The sequence below is a fragment of the Xenopus laevis genome, chromosome 7S (assembly GCF_017654675.1).
Source record: "Xenopus laevis strain J_2021 chromosome 7S, Xenopus_laevis_v10.1, whole genome shotgun sequence".
Taxonomy (NCBI): domain Eukaryota; kingdom Metazoa; phylum Chordata; class Amphibia; order Anura; family Pipidae; genus Xenopus; species Xenopus laevis.
Genome location: NC_054384.1, coordinates 93,009,937 through 93,026,929, shown reverse-complemented (window position 1 = coordinate 93,026,929; position 16,993 = coordinate 93,009,937). Strand labels below are relative to the sequence as shown.

The following is a 16,993-nucleotide window of genomic DNA, read 5'->3' as shown; positions in this document are numbered from 1 at the left end:
TAATTAGATAATTATAATACACAAGTTCGCTGCTTTTATATGGTCATCGAACTATCCAGGGGCATTTCCAGTATACACAAATTACTTTCACATAAATGCAAGTTGAAGAGACTTCTAGAATGTGCACATGACAAAACAGATCCTTTAAAAAGTTGCCATTCTCATTTCATTTCAAGTCACAATAAAGTTGTACTGTATAAATCTTTAACATTCAAACAACCCTTTTTGGCTGATACTTCACAAAAATATTTACAAGAGCAAAGTCAAATAAATGTTTTTCAGTAATTTATACAGCGTGTCTAATATTTCTAAACAAGGCTCAGAAAGGGCTTCAGAGATATTAAATTACCATTTGATTAAAAAGTCTGACGAGTCTAAGATTACCAAGTGAGTAAACAAAAATATTCCCCATTTCCCATGTTTTTCTAAAGAGCTTTGCTACCTAACAGGAAGGGGTAAACAAAGGCAGAATTTATATATAATTTATATCTCATATAAAGCGGAATCATTATTTCTTATGTCTAAGAGCACATACTGCACGGCGAAAAAGGGAGGAGAAAACTTTTATTCCCCCAAAGTGCATGCTTCTGAGTCAAGTGTTAACAGAGTTAATTAGTATATACCATAGACTGTTAGCTCCACTGGCTCAGCAATAACAATCTCTGTAAAGCACTGCAGTATAGGTGCTATATAAATAACAGATACAAAATAAAAGATACAGGTATGGGATCTGTTATCCGGAAGGCAGTTATCCAGAAAGTTCTGAATTACAGAAAGGCCGTCTCCACATTTAACAATGCACATTTTTAAAAATGATTTCCTTTTTCTCTGTAATAATGAAGCAGTTCCTTGTACTTGTACAAGGCAAATTCTAAGCAAAAATTGGTCTTCATTATTTATTTTTTATACTTTTTTTTAAATATTTGCCTACTTCTTCTGACTCTTGCCAGCTTTCAAATGGGGGTCACTGACCCCATCTAAAAAAACAAATGCTCTGTAAAGCTACACATATAGGGTCAGGCCACACAGGGCGTTTTGGGGAGATTTGGTCGTCTGGCCTTTTTGCGGCAACCAATCTCCTCAAACGCGTCCCTGACTCTGCGCTGGCTAAAATGAAAAAAAAAAAAACAACGCTGGCGCTAATCTCACACTGCGATTCGTTTTCCAAAGTCGCCCTAAGTTTCCCCGTGAGGCAACTTTGGGCGACTTCGGAAAACGAACCCGCTGCGTGTGATTAGCGCCGTCGTTTTTCACTTTAGAGTCAAATAAGTCTTTTAGGGAGATTGGTCGCCACAAAAATGAGGCGATTAGTCGCCAGGCGACCTTCATTGTTATTGCTACGTTTTATTATTCATCTTTCTATTCAGGTCCTCATCAGTTGATATTCCAGTCTCTTATTCCGATCAATGCATAGTTTCTAAGGCAATGACAGATATTGTATGGTAGGAAATGGGAGGGTATATACGGAGGAGTTTGAGCTGTATCATTTCCTTAAATCGTGAAGTATAGGAATATGGGCGGATGCAAGGGATGCTTTCCACATTCCAATGGTTATACAGTATGTGTATAGGTGCCAGACGTATATTTCCCAGCCGTGTGGAAGAAGTGGTAAATCTCATAAATAAGAATATGCTTCAGTGGAGATTTGGAATATTTCTGAGCCTTAGTCATTTCTGAGGTTTGGGCTGGAACTGAAGCCAACATTAGGGGTCAGAGGGTGCTGAAGAGGATCGTAGGGTGCCCGTCATTTGCTGCATAGGAAATCAGGTTTCAGCTGAAATGTCTTTTGTCAGCTGTTCGGCCATAAACACAGAGATTTGTGCATAGTGTTTGGTGAGTTCTTTACCACCCCTGTGCTCCCAGACACTACCAGGTGTAGCAACAGAAACATTCCACAGCCATGACAATATGAAAGAGCTCAGAAGTTCTAAAGAACATTCTGGAACAAATGGCCCATGGGATGGACGTTTGCTTAGCATGGATGCACAACAAAGACTGTCTAAACAGTCCCCTGCAGAACGGGCTACAACTGCTGTTGCTGCTAAATAACAATAACCTTCCGTAATATGTAAATAAGCACATCCCAGTGGAAAAGATATGTTCTTTTTTATTTCCGCTTCAAAGGAGTCAGATCCAGTTTATGTAATACAGAAATATAAACACACATAACTACTGCACATTCATATTCAATGCCTACATCATCTTAAGTCAATACATGCACTGGTTTTTAATACAGATTTGGGCAGGGGGGCACTAAACTGCGATGTTATGGGATTGTCAGTTTATTGATTTTATTATTCATATTTATTCATTAATGAGAAAACGGTGTGATCATCACATATTTGGTCAAAAGGGAAATTCGGGGTTGGCTGATGACCCTATTGGTGCCTGAATTTGGTCACTGCATTGCATAAGCAGCAATTGCAAGAGATCAGTCATCTAATATTTGTGGAAAACCTAACATGTCAACTAAATAAATCTTTGTTAGTGCTGCAAAATAGACAACATTCACCATATAGCACTAGTGTGCCAACACTAATGACTTCTAGATAAGCAGCACCCTCTTGTAGTATAAAAGAGAAGACAAGGATATACAATATTACTATTACAGGTATGGGATCTGTTATCTAAAAAACCTGTTATCCAGAAAGCCCCGAATTACTTTAAGGCCATCTTTCATACACTACAATTAATTCAAATAATTCAAATTAAATAAAAGCTGCGGACAGACCAAGTCGGCAACTTATTGGCCCATGTGTGGGGCCATCCGACAGGCTTTTCCCGATCGATATCTGGACGAAATTTGGCAAGATCTCGATCAGGCAGGTTAAAAAATCATCTGTGCATGTATGTGGTCCCACGATCCGCCTGTATCGGATGCATTATGATCCGATTGTTGGGCCCTAGGGCCCATGATCGCTCAGCTCGATATCGCCCACTTCAATGTGGGCATATTGGGGAGAGATCCGCTCGTTTGGCGACATCTCTCCCCAATATGCCCACAAATTTCAGAATTTGATGGCCAATGAGTAAAATATATATTGCATTAGCAAAGCTATGAATTGTTGAGTGTAGTATCTAATGTGTAGTTTCTCGTGTGAATCTCTATTGTTTTTATGGCCTTTCACAGTGCAAATTATTTGTCACAGTTTAGTCCACGGTGTTTCTTGTGACTGATTATCTTGGATTTCCAGTTTCCATGATTGACTCCCGGCTCTTTCTTACAGGTCTACATCTTCAGACACCACTAGCCGCAACAATGAGACTGTGGAACTGCGTCAGCCAACCAGGAACAAAAATAACCGCCACAAGCGCCTGTCCAACCTCTTTCATCGTAGCACCAACAGCATTGCTGGCAGCATCAGTAGCGGAACAGGTCGCTGGGTTAGTGAAAAGAAATTGTCGGAAATTATTGACACAGTGCCAGAGGACTTGGTGGAGCTGTCCAGTCAAAAAAACTTGCCCGGTATCCTGAAAATATTTGGAGATGATATTTCTTCTGGGACCAACTATAAGAGTGTTTTGGCCACCCCACGTTCCTCTGCACAGGAACTGGTGAAGGAGGCCATAGAAAGATACGCCGTGGCTGATGCAGAAACAGAAGTCTTTGTCCTGTGTGATGCGGTGGGGCGATTTGTAGGGCTTGAAGGGGAATGGAAAATGGAGTATCTGCGCATAATTGGGGACCATGAGCGTCCTCTGGTTTTACAAGAGATGTGGAAGCCTAAAATTGGGTTCTCTCGGCGCTTTGAAATCAGGCGCAGGCAAGAGGTGGAGAAAATGACCATGGCTGAGGATAATGAAACTGCAGGTAGGTTGGGCTTTTTATTAACAATATATATATATATATATATATATATATATATATATATATATATATATATATATATATATATATATATATATATATAGATATATATATATAGATATATATATATATATGTACTGTTTGTATATATATATATATATATATATATATATATATATATATATATATATATATATATATATATATATATATATATATAAATAGTAACGGGAGGGTGGAGATATGTGGTGACTGACGTGCAGATCCGGCCTCCAGGTGAGGAAGCATCATCACAGTTACTTACCACGTATGCCCCGCATATATATATATATATATAGTATATATATATATATATATATATATAGTAACGGGAGGGTGGAGATATGTGGTGACTGACGTGCAGATCCGGCCTCCAGGTGAGGAAGCATCATCACAGTTACTTACCACGTATGCCCCGCCTAACGAGGAAGCAGAAAGTGTGTGCAATGGAGTCCTACACGCTACTACACGATACATACGCTTGAGAAAGGGAACGGATGTGTCCCGAAACGTCGCGTGAGTGTGGATGAATATAGCGTTTATGCTGGACTTTTAACATAAGTGTCTTGATACAAATGACGCTGCTACTATGTTGTGAAGAATGCCATTTTTTGATACATTTTAACAGGCTAATAAAAGCTATGTTTTAAATATGGAGTGCGATCTGGTTGGACCAATATATATATATATATATATATATATATATATATATATATATATATATATATATATATATATATATATATATATATATATATATATATATATATATATATATATAGAAATGCTTTGGGTGTCCGCACTCGATCTCCAATAGAGTAGAGGTGCACGATCAATGTTCATAATATGCAGTAGTAATGGATCAGCACACTCATTTTAGAAGTGATTAAAGTGTCTTTATTGGTAACACAGCATTGTTATCCGACGTTTCGGTCCCACCTGGGGAAAGACACTTTAATCACTTCTAAAATGAGTGTGCTGATCCAATACTACTGTATATATATATATATATATATATATATATATATATATATATATAATACACAAAAGCCGTGAATATCTTGTAAATTATATCCTTATAAATGGTGAGTAGTGATGTCATCAGTTATAAACGGTGAGTAGTGATGTAATTTCTGTCACATGACTCACTAAAATTTGTGTATTATAATTAATAAAGTACCCCCAGTTGTAAAATATGAGGATATTATAAGTTACCTCGGAGTTCCATGACCTTCGGCCTCGTGTTTTTATATGGTCATGAAACTCCTCGGTAACTTATAATATCCATATATTTTACAATAGGGGGTACTTTATTCACTATATATATATATATATATATATATATATATACAGTATATATATATATATATATATATATATATATATATATATATATATATATATATACACCGTATATTAACATTTTATAAAAGCATTATACCAATGTTGTGCTTCTTGTTATATGTGAGCATAGGTCAAGGCACCATGTAGATCTATTATAAATATGGGACCATTAGATCCTATCCTATTCAGAACTTTCTTCCGAGTAAAAGTTGAAATACTGAAATTCTACAAGTTGCAAAGCTTTTGCTACTCTCTTGTGGCAGCAATAACTGCAATAACTATGTATGAGTCATCTCAAAGAAACTTATGAGATTACATGCCTTTATTTTTCATTTATTTTCCTATTTTATTATTGTAAATTACAGAGCCAAAGTTATATATACGGAATGTAGATCCTGACAATGTTTGGGTTCATTGCACATTCATCCAACTGCTGTGTTACAAAATTCTAATTCAAATGCAATGGCTCGCAGGGCTTTTGTCCGGGTTTCACCCTGCATGTCTTGCAGCTTGGTGGTGAGCATTAAAATAATACACTCAATTACCCTAAATGGTAATCGTCACAATTCTTCTGATACATTCAGCTTTCATTTCCAAGCAATAATCGCCTGTCCCATGGTTGCAGCAGCGGGATCATAATCAGTGGGATAGCAGTTTTGCCACCCACTGAACTGGAAATTGTCTGTTGACCCCTTACTCTTAAAGGAGAAGGAAAGGCTAAAATTAATTAAGCTTTATCAGAAAGGTCTATATAAATACACCAGTAAACCCTCAAGTACAGTACGAGAATTGCAGGCATCGGCAGAATTAAGTTATGCTTCTTGCGGCGCACAAACCACCCTCTTACGCCCACATCAGCCCTTCCACCCATTCACCGACCAAGGCCCAATGAACCGTCTCCCTGCCTAATAGTTTAAAAATATCATTGTGCATCTATATTTTTAAACTATTAGGCAGGGAGATGGTTCATTGGGCCTTGGTCAGTGAATGGGTGGAAGGGCTGATGTGGGCGTAAGAGGGTGGTTTGTGCGCTGCAAGAAGCATAACTTAATTCTGCCGATGCCTGCAATTCTCATATTGTACTTGGGGGACGAGCACAATAGGAGAAGGGTTGGTGCAGGAGGAAGTGGGTGGTTTACGCTATACTTAAAATTTTGACTCCTCCTCTGCCTGGACCTGAGCCCGTGGTTAGAATTTATAACATATTTGGAGCACTGGGTGGGCTTAATCATAAGTATAATATGTGAAGTTTGTGGGTGGAACCCGCGGTGCTGAAAATAAAGCACACCAAGATAACTGTGCTGTGGTATCCGCAGTGCTGAATTTAAAATACATCAAGAGATCGATGCAGGTAGAATTAGCAGTGCTGTAATTTAAGCACATACCACTGACCTCAACTCACTGCACAACTTAACTGAAAATTGCTTTAGTTGAGATTGTACTAACTGTGAATCTAGCTGCAATCTAACTTTCTGTATACCGTTTACAAGCTGAAGACCTCGAGTCAGAACAGCTTTTCTCTCCTAATTCCTTTTTAATCCTTTATTTTTTGGCGTATTATTTTAAATCAGTGATCCCCAACCAGTAGCTCATAGGCAACATGTTGCTCTCCAACCCCTTGGATGTTGCTCTCAGTGTCCTCAAACCAGGTGCTTATTTTTGAATTCTAGGCTTGGAAGCAAGTTTTAATTGCATAAAAACTAAATATAGTGCCAAGCAGAGCCTCCTATAGGCTGCCAGACAACATAGGGGCTACAAAATAGCTAATCACAGCCCTTATTTGGCACCCCAAGGGCTTGTGTTGCTCCCCAACTCTTTTTACATTTGAATGTGGCTCATGAGTAAAAAAAGGGTTGGGGACCCCTGTTTTAAATGATCATAAGTAAAGGTTAAGTTTTATCTTAATTTTATAATGGGATTTCAGATTGACATATTGGGAGAGGGCAACCTATGGGCCAGACTTTTTTCTCTTTTGACCTATTATATGACCCTGCACACCACCAACTAGTTTTCATATCTCTATCAATGGAAGGTGCTACCCTTCACTTCTGTAACAAGTAGATCTTTGCTTGGACAACAGATACACTATGACTGGTTACACCACTGCAACAGAGAGTTGGATAACTGTGATTACAGTGTTAATTTGATCACATACATTTATTAGAGCACAAACACCATCACAGAAAAATCCAAAATAATAATAAACAATACCATACACTAATGTAATGCTCACTGAAAAAAAACCTCTGAGAATCCCTTGAACGCTAGCATTAGAACCCATAGGAAACAATCTATTGGGAAACCCTTAAAGGACAGGGAATATCAAATGGCTCCTTTGGCTGTTGCTCATTGTGACTTGATGATTCTATATCATGCAGAAAAGCATGAGAAAAGCACACAGTTGACAGGATGGGAGTAAAGAAGACCCTATTTCATTCCTTGTTAAAGACTATTAGTCCTTATGACTTTGGCCATTTCCTGGTAGTTATCAGACTTGCATTCTATTCTTAACCACTAGCCCAGACATGGTATTGTAAGGGCAGACTCTAATCAGGTCAGTAGATCTTAGAAAGTGTGGAACAACCCATTTACGGAGTGATGTCATCGGTTTTGCATAGAATGGCGTGGCATTTTTTAGTCCAAACGTTACCCTGCGAGCTGTTCCATTCCAGGAAAAGAATAGTTGCCTGACACAAAAAAGGAAATGATTCCAGGATGAACATGTTCCTGAAGGAATTTGGTAATCTGTCATCGCAATTGTGTCTAGATGGGAGGCATAGTACCAGAATAACCAATCAGCGCAATCCCTTCTAGTACTTCCCACTTGGCTTTAAAAGATATTCTAACATCAAGTAGCTTTGGCTATGGTTTCCAACTCTTTCCACCTTTTAAAACCCTTTCCAACAATGCCCCATCCTACATGAAATCATCTTATCTCTAGATGCTCTGGAAATACAGTAATCTTCTATATTACTCTAATGCCGTTCACTGTAGGTAATGGTCGCTAAACAGTTTCCAGGATCGCAAAAGCTATATTAACTTCGTGCAAAGCAAAATTTGTTCACGCAAAGGCATAACTTTTCGCATTGCGAATAGTTTTTCCGTTAGCGACTTTTATTACATCCCCCCGTAGATGTTCAACTGCCCTGCAATGTTTTTACGGTTCTCTCAAAGCTTTACTGATCTTTACTTTGTGCAACCAGGTTATCTTATTATATTATATTATATTATCTTGAGCACTCAGCTATATTTCCATCATATTTCTCCACATTTTGTCGGGTTTAGCTGAGAAAAAAAAACATCCATAGACTAATGGATAATGAAAAAAAAGTTGCGTGGTTTAAAAATGTTACACAGTTTGAAAAATTGTTACACAGACACAAAAAAACTCCCATTGACTTCAATGCATTTGGAGAATTTCTTGCTGTTTCGCAAATTTTTCACAGAGCTAAACTTGCCACAGGGGGTCGCCATCTTGGAAAGTATCAGCAACACTCACATGCTCAGTGGGCTCTGAACAGCTTTTGAGAAGCTAAGCTTAGGGGTCGTAGCAAGTTATCAAGAAGAAAAAGAGGTTGGCCTGTAATATAAGCTGATGCTACAGGGCTGATTATTAAATTCTGATGCTAATTGCACTGGTTTCTGTGCTGCCATGTAGTAATTATCTGTATTAATTACTAATCAGCCTTATATTGTGACATCTCTATTCTATATGTACTGTATATTGTGAGTGGGTCCCTAAGCTCAGTAAGTGACAGCAGCACAGAGCATGTGCAGTGAATCAGCAGAAAAGAAGATAGGGAGCTACTGGGGCATCTTTGGAGATGCAGATCTTTACTGCTAAAGGGCTGCGGTTCCCTTGGGCTGGTACAGAAGTCCAAAACATAATGTACAACATTTCTACCTACTTCTTTATTTAAGCTTTGGTTTTCCTTTAAATGATGGATAGAGAGAAAGGGGGTGGAGAAAAAAGGATAGTTTTAATGACAAAGTAATTGAGGTAAGGTGAGGGGGAGACACTGGCTAAGTAAGATGACTTGTTGAAATGGATATATTCAACACAATTTATGGGTTATATTGTATGGGTTATACTCTGAAACAAGGAGGGATATTTCCTCAAGCGAATTCACACATGCTATTGTATGAAGACATGGGTAATGTATTCCTCTTGCATTGCCCTTGCTAAAAATGTAAATGAAATGTAAAAAAGCTGAAATGACAAAAATAAAATCTTTTTTCTTTATACTAAATCAGTGCACAGAAACTGTTATATAAATGTGGAAAAAAATCTGAACCCCCATGTCTTGTATTAATTTTCCCTATATTATAGCAACAATTTGTATATGCATTTATAATCCAAATATAAAGTACGCACAGGACTTTGTAGCTCCCCCAATGCCCAGGAAGACAGTCCTTCCTGCACTGTTTGATGCTTATTTCAGCTTTTATTGTTGGAATGGAGAATAGCTGGCCAACATGCAGAGATTGTCCATTGAGGAAATTGCTCATGAAATTACTCAGCAAAACTGTGACTCTGAGATCTAGGAGAAATACTAGGGCAATTCCTCATAGAATTTTTTTTTTAAAAAAAGTAGAAAGACAGCTAAAAAGTTAATCAGTTATGTTACGGTTTGACAATGCCTTTTGTTTAACATCAGTACAATGAAATCATATATCCCTTGAGGTAAGAGTGGATGCCTATCATGAGCCATGAATATCATGTCGATTATATTCTCATAAGTGATGTCACATGCGTTGTAAAATATGAGGATATAAAAACTCACTTTGGGATTTCATGACCTGTATAAGAACACCTAAAAGCACCTGCCTTTATAGTGATGGAACTCATTTGTAACTTATAATATCCTTATATCTTACAATAGGGGGTACATTATTCACTACATACTGTATGTGAAACATGTAAATCTGGGGAGATATCTTGAGAGAAAATATTTTGATGATTTTGTATATTGTTGGAGATAAATATGACATGGAGAATCTGGTGGCACCTATTGTGATGTTTTATGTTAACATTTTTAGTTATTGAATAAATATTTAGCGGGTTATTTGCTAAACTCCAAATACAAAAATCACGAAAAAGTCATGATTTTTTTTTTATAAAATTGGACTTTTAAAAAATCATGAATTTATCGGTATTTATTAAATCTCGAGGATGGAAAAGTCCAAATCGGAAAATCCGGCATCCCAGACCTGTCAAGGTTGCATATAAGTCAATGGGAGAAGTCTCAATGATTTTCTGATGTGCGCTGGGTTTTGTGCTGTACCCCGAAGTTTTCAGATTTTTCTGGGGAAAAATCTGAAAAAATCGTGAAAACCGGATGAAAAATCTGAAAAAAATTTGAAAATTGGATGAAAAATCTGAAAAAATCTAGAAAATCAGATTTTTTTTCCCGCAAAGCAAATTTTCGGGAAAATGTAATAATGAATAATGGTAAAAAACCCGAGCGAATTTGATCGGAGTTTGTAGCAGAAAATATTGAGATAAATTCAGATTTTGATAAATAACCCAAGGAGTCAAGGAGAATGCAGAATCAAAGACAATGGTTTTAAGAAAAGGTGCTAATAGTAGAGTTGTTAACTATTAGGGATGCACCAAACCCACTATTTTGGATTCGACCGAACCACTGAATCCTTCGCTAAAGATTACCGAATACCGAACTGAATCCTAATTTGCATATGTAAATTAGGGGTGGGAATGGAAAAACATTTTTTACTTCCTTGTTTTGTGACAAAAAGTCATGTGATTTCCCCTAAACCCCTAATTTGCATATGTAAATTAGCATTCGGATTTGGGAAGGATATGGCAAATCCTGGATTCAGTGCTTATATAACAAACACTTCTGGGATATTATGGGTGGTGAAATGAAGGAAAAGAGGATAATTCAGTTTTGGCCAAATCTATCAAAAGTTGCACGACCGCAACTACAGTTGCGTTTGATAAACAAGCCCTTAAAAGTCACTAAGAATGTATCAAAGGATAGGAAATTGAAAAGCAAACTGAAAAGTTGTCAAAAAACTTTGATTACTTTGATTACTGAGCAAGTCCAGTTGTTTTTAGATTGACCTATACTAGATATACCATGACCTGGGTGAATGAAAATCTTCAAAGTCAAAAAAACTTTGAGGTTAGTTCTTAGGGCAGTGGCACATGGGAAGATTTGTCACCCGCAATTTTTTAGATGCGGCTGCTGGAGACAAATCTCCCGAAAATGCCTCTCCATTGTCTGGAATAGGAATCGGTGGCGGTATGTCCAGCTTATCTCTAAATCTGTTTCCTCTGGAGGCATCTTCAGGCTTTTTAACGATCAGTTGGACATACCTCCAGCAATTTCAATTACTATCAATCAGGTCCGGACTGAGAATTAAAATAGGCTCTGGCATTACAAAGAAGCCCAATTAGCCCACACAGATGCCCAAACATTCCCAACCAGCCCACTAAATACTGACTTTCTATGGGACCTTATAGTAGCCCCTCTGGCATTTGCCAGAACCCACAGATTGCCAGTCCGGGCCTGCTAGCAATGGAGAGGAATTTTCTGGAGATTTGCAATGGAGAGGCATTTTCTGGAGATTTGCCGCCCACAGTCGCATCTAAAAAATCACAGGGGTGACAAATCTTCGCATGCACCACTGCCCTTATATGACAGGAATGAGAAATAAGCTATGGAGAAGGAATTTGAACACGAACAACATAATAATAATGATAATAATAGGAAGAAAATAAAAACATCTTACCCTATCTTAAAAATGTAATGTACATCAATTGTGGTACCAGTTATCATACATTTGATTTCACCCTGACCAACTGGGCCACACATCTACCCTGTGGGTTATGAAAACTAGTGGTGGTTTGCACAAACTCTAGTAACAGTGTTTAACCATGTGTTTGTCACACTACATAGGGCCACCATGAAATTGTTCCATATTGTAAGATGTATGTTAGATGACCAAACACACACACATTTATGTGAGTGGAATTAGAAAAACACCTATCCAATATCATGTTCCAACAGGTATAAATGCTCAAGCTCGCAGATTACAGAAGAGTCGATCACGAGCTGCCTCTGGAGGAAACGCTCCATTAAGGGAAAGAGAAAACAGTGTCTCACTCCGCCGCAGTATAAGTGATGTCAACATCAATAATAAGAATCGCAGAGAAAGGAAAAGCATAAAGAGCATGGTGGCCAATGATGGAGATCCTGGGCAAGATCTTGATCAAAGTCAAAAGGATGGGAACCCTGAGATGAAAAATTCAAGTGAAGGTGACAGAAATGTTGACCGTGATGATTCAGCTGACCAGATGGACTTAGATTTTGAGCGTCTTTCTCAGTGTTTGATTCAACCTCCAGCTGAACACCCATACTTTCTTCTTCTGCAAGGATACAACAAAGAGCAGGTCAGATGAGACACTATTTGGGTTATGTAATTCCAGGAGCCAATTTTGCCACACATTTTATCTTATTGGTTGCTATGGGTTACTTCTCCTGGGTAAACTTTTTGCTTTTTATTACATATCTTTTTTGCTTCTATTTAACTGTAATAGTTCTCCGCATGTTACTTGATTCCATTGATAGCATGGATGTGTCAATATACATAAGGTTGTGTGAAGGAAATATTCACTTTGGCAGGAGCACCTCATATAGATTTATTTAAATAATTATTTTTTTCATGATCTTATCTGTTTGTTTATTCCTTTTTTTATACTTTCAGGATTTTGTCATATATGTTATGACCCGAAAGAAACATCTCTTTGGCAGGGCAGAAAAATCTTTAAGGGACAAGGGACCTTATGTTGACACTTTTTTATCAGCACCAGATATTCTTCCACGACATTGCTCTGTATGGCGTCTAGATTCCACTGGGCAGAAATACATTGTACGTGTAAGACCTTATAGGGGGGCTCTTGTTACACATAATGGAAGAGTGCTCCAAAGAGAAACAGAACTTCACACAGGGGATTTATTGGGACTTGGGGAGCATTTTTTGTTTATGTACAAAGATCCAAGAATGCCTCAAGACCGTCCTGCCTGGCTTCCAAAATCATGGTCATCGCCAAGTTTAACTGGTGCTTTTTCCTGTGAAATGTGTGGGCAATCACTCCAGGAGAAACAAGAGGCTGTACAAGCCTACATAGAGAGCCGAGAGCCAGTGCTCCAATATCGCTCACAAGAGGAGGACTTAGTGTTAAAAGAAATAATTGAGAAAACTGGTAAACCTGGATCGGATTTCAAGCTGACTCCTGCCTACCTCTTCAGTCTTTGTCTTGAGCATTCAACACGAGCATTGGATCCTGGACACTTCCCTAAACTGGTCATGAAGATTGCCAGTTTCATCAAAGAAGTTGTATGGGTAAGACATGTTTGTTTTTAAATAAACTAGAAAATATTAAAAGGTTTAGAACTGACTAGCTTTTAAACTGGACAATATATTTGAAGCTCAATTTAGATAAATTAATAGGACTGATTCTCATACAGACGTTGGTCATAAAATCCAAGTGATTGTGCCCTCAGTATATATACTAAAATCTTTATGTACTCAACATGTTGCTCCCCAACCACACCCACATTGGTTAAAAAAACACTGGGGATGCTCAGGAGATATAATAATTTTTTAAATTTCCCGGTCACGATGATAAAAATTTGCATGAATAAAGGGGAAGCATCACAGAATGGAACTGGCCACGTGCTCTAATGAAAAAAACAGTGGCAGAACCAATAAGCCGCAACCCTACGTGGAGTGATACTTTTATTGGAAATTGTGTTATGAGAAAAAAACATAAACTGTGTTCTAGATGTTTTTATACATTTTAAGAGGAAACAGAGATTTGACATAATTTGTGTAGCCAACAGACAACTCAATAGACTATTACCATATATTAATGCATTGGCTATTAATGCAACACTTAAACCATATAAGGTTGTATACTGTATATAAGGTATAGGAAGCCCAGGGGGAAACTTTACTAAAGGCTCCACCACACTTTGTCAGACATTAATTCGCAGAGCATAAGCTTATTCCTAAAAATGTTACGTCTCACCAGATGAACTCTGGCAAAGTTTCGCCAGCGAAAATTCGTCAGTGTAAGCATTTGATAGCGAACTTTCACTAACGTTCATTTCTGCCTAGAGAAACTTCGTTTACACACTTACACTTAGGTCAGTTTGAATAGGACTGGTACGTATAGGTCATATATATGTCTTTATTAGAGATGTTGGGGCACATGCTTGAAGTGGCCACTTATTATTAAAAATTTCCAAAGAAGCAAAATTAAGACAAAAGAGATCCTCTAATGCCCTAGAAACAGGCCCACCCTAAAACAAAGTGGCATTCCCCTTAAGTGGATAAAAAATAATTGTTTAATATATTTAACAGTTACAACTTTTAAACACAATCCCACTTTAAAATATGAAAAAACGCCAGCGTTTTGTCTTTTTTTTACTGACTTTTCGGCATACAGGATAAGATGTCGCTGACATAAGATTAAGGAGGATGTAGCTTCATCTTATCAGTTCACCAGGTATAATCTGGCTAAGCAAACTCTGGCAAAAGGGGTAACATACTGGAAAATTCGCACTTAGTAAATAGTAAATTTGTGGAGTAACAATCGTTCGCCTGAGAAAAAATTAGCCTGGAGAAAGGGCACGAAACTTCATTGGAGCAGTGGTCTTTCGCTAGTGAATTGTTACCTGTTAGTAAATTGGCAAAGTCCCTGCGGATTGTCTTTCTGGCGAATTTTCTCTAGCGACTGCCACTTCGCCCTTTATTAAATTTGCCCGATAGAAATAAAGTTAAATGGGATCAGTGAATGCCATTTGTTTTTAATAATGGCAGAAGTCTGCACATAGCAGTTGCTAGAGATTTTTCATGTATAAGGAAATCAGTAGTTTTTTTTAACATTTCCCAGTTCCCCGTATAAAAAAGTTGTTTCTCTGCTTTGTCCTTATAGGAGAAGATTAAAGAGATTGGAGACAAGCAACCAGAAAAGTGAGTTGCAATCATTTCCTGCCTTTCTTTTCATTTCCTTGTTTAACGATCCAGATCTTGTTTAAATACAGGGGGGATAGATAAGAAAAGGCTCAGTTTAGTATACAGCTGCATGCACAAGTCACAGTGTGTATTGTAGGTTCAACTCATGGTTTAAGGGGCCAATCATAACTTGAGAACGGCATCTTAAAATAAGTCCAATGTGTTAAAATAAACTGAAGATCATCTGCCATTAATAACATCTGAAAAAAGGTGGAGAAAGGTAGTGGACAAACTGCAGTTGTTTATGTAAACCATACCACAGAAAATAAAAAGTTATTGGGTTCACAGTATGATTAAAACAAGCAAAATGGCACCTAAATATGAAATCTTGTTCATATGATTCCATTCATCAGACTAAGGCCACACAAGTAGCTAGGATGTCTATCATAGTCGTTGCTGATGTAGGTTGGTTTAGTTAGGAACAGGCTAAACATTTCTTGTCAATTGATGGATTAGGGGCACTGGGACTTGGCGAAGGATATGTTGACAAGCAAGACACTAGGATCACTGAGGCTCAGAAGGTTGGGCTTTATGATGAAACTGTGGGACAGTCTGGACCAGTTTGGACAATCTCCAGTGCTTATAGCATATAGCTAGTGAAGATAACTGGGAGCTCAGTATAAAAAAAATTCAGTTTGCACCTTTTATCTTCACATACTCCCTTGATGCTCACATTCAAGCTGCAGCTTTAAGACCCTGGCCTCATACCAGTTACCATCATTTTCTCTAATTCTGATATAAATGATCACAGCCAATCGCAACTAGGCACAATCTAATCTATTCCAAGGGGGTCCATGCCCACCATGCTAGTGTTGCCACGCAAAGATCCATGAGGTTACAAGAGCATCAGCATGATCTGAGACACATTAAAATTATATGACATATGATATGACACTAACGGAGAATGGGATGCAATTTTATGACCCTGCAACAATAGGATATATATATATATATATATATATATATATATATATATATATATATATATATATATATATACAAACCTGGCAAGGAGATTGGAGAAAAAGAGGTCCCCAGTTATGAAGATCTTTGCACAATTTGGCTGATCCAATAATTTGTCTAACTGGGTCAATGATCAGGTCACATACCCAGGCAAACCTTTTCTCAAGGAGGCAGTTGCTTTGGTCTAGTACACTGACCAATAAGATGCTTACTTTGTCAGGAGTATCTGTCTTACCAGCCCTTGTCAGGTGGTGTATATTCAGCTTTATAGCACTCCTTTTGGTGTTACAAATCTGAAAATCCTTAACATTTCAGCAACACTCATATCATACCCCCTATCTGCTCAATTCCAAATAAGCCATAAGCCAGTGTTCCAAAACTGTGGGACTGGCCTGGAGTAGTATCTGAAATAGAGAATGTTTCTTTGCCCTCCTAGATGCTCCTAAAACACCAGCTTGAGGGCTAATTAGACTGAACTTTGTGGTGAAAATGTACTTGTTGTCCATGTGTTTTCCCTGTATCTATGGCCAAATTACTGCTAGAATAAGGCTTTTATATATCTGTAACAGTCTCTGAGCTAAGGGGGCCCAGACCAAATGTTAAACCTCAGATTGAACCAAAATAGATTGAAACTCCCTGCAGTAAACCCTACTCTCTCTCTCTCTACATGTAGCTGTGGAACCTTTCATACAGCAATTAATGAGTGAGTTGTCCTATTCTCTATAAATTGCAGTGTTTCATTGTTTTAGTTAAAGAGTTTTCCCCTTAGCAGTTGGTACATACCATATTGGG

The 16,993-nt window shown here is 37.9% G+C and overlaps 1 protein-coding gene across 2 annotated transcripts in view; it reads left to right on the top strand.

Moving 5' to 3' along the window:
* The window catches only part of rasip1.S (Ras interacting protein 1 S homeolog), a 39,721-nt gene that overhangs the window by 3,964 nt on the left and 18,764 nt on the right, over window positions 1-16,993 (top strand). For both annotated transcript variants that reach the window (XM_018228089.2, XM_018228088.2), the window contains exons 3-6: window positions 3,228-3,811; window positions 12,226-12,608; window positions 12,923-13,561; window positions 15,159-15,196. In XM_018228089.2, coding sequence (XP_018083578.1) covers window positions 3,228-3,811; window positions 12,226-12,608; window positions 12,923-13,561; window positions 15,159-15,196 — 1,644 coding nt within the window. The remainder of the gene's footprint in view (window positions 1-3,227; window positions 3,812-12,225; window positions 12,609-12,922; window positions 13,562-15,158; window positions 15,197-16,993) is intronic.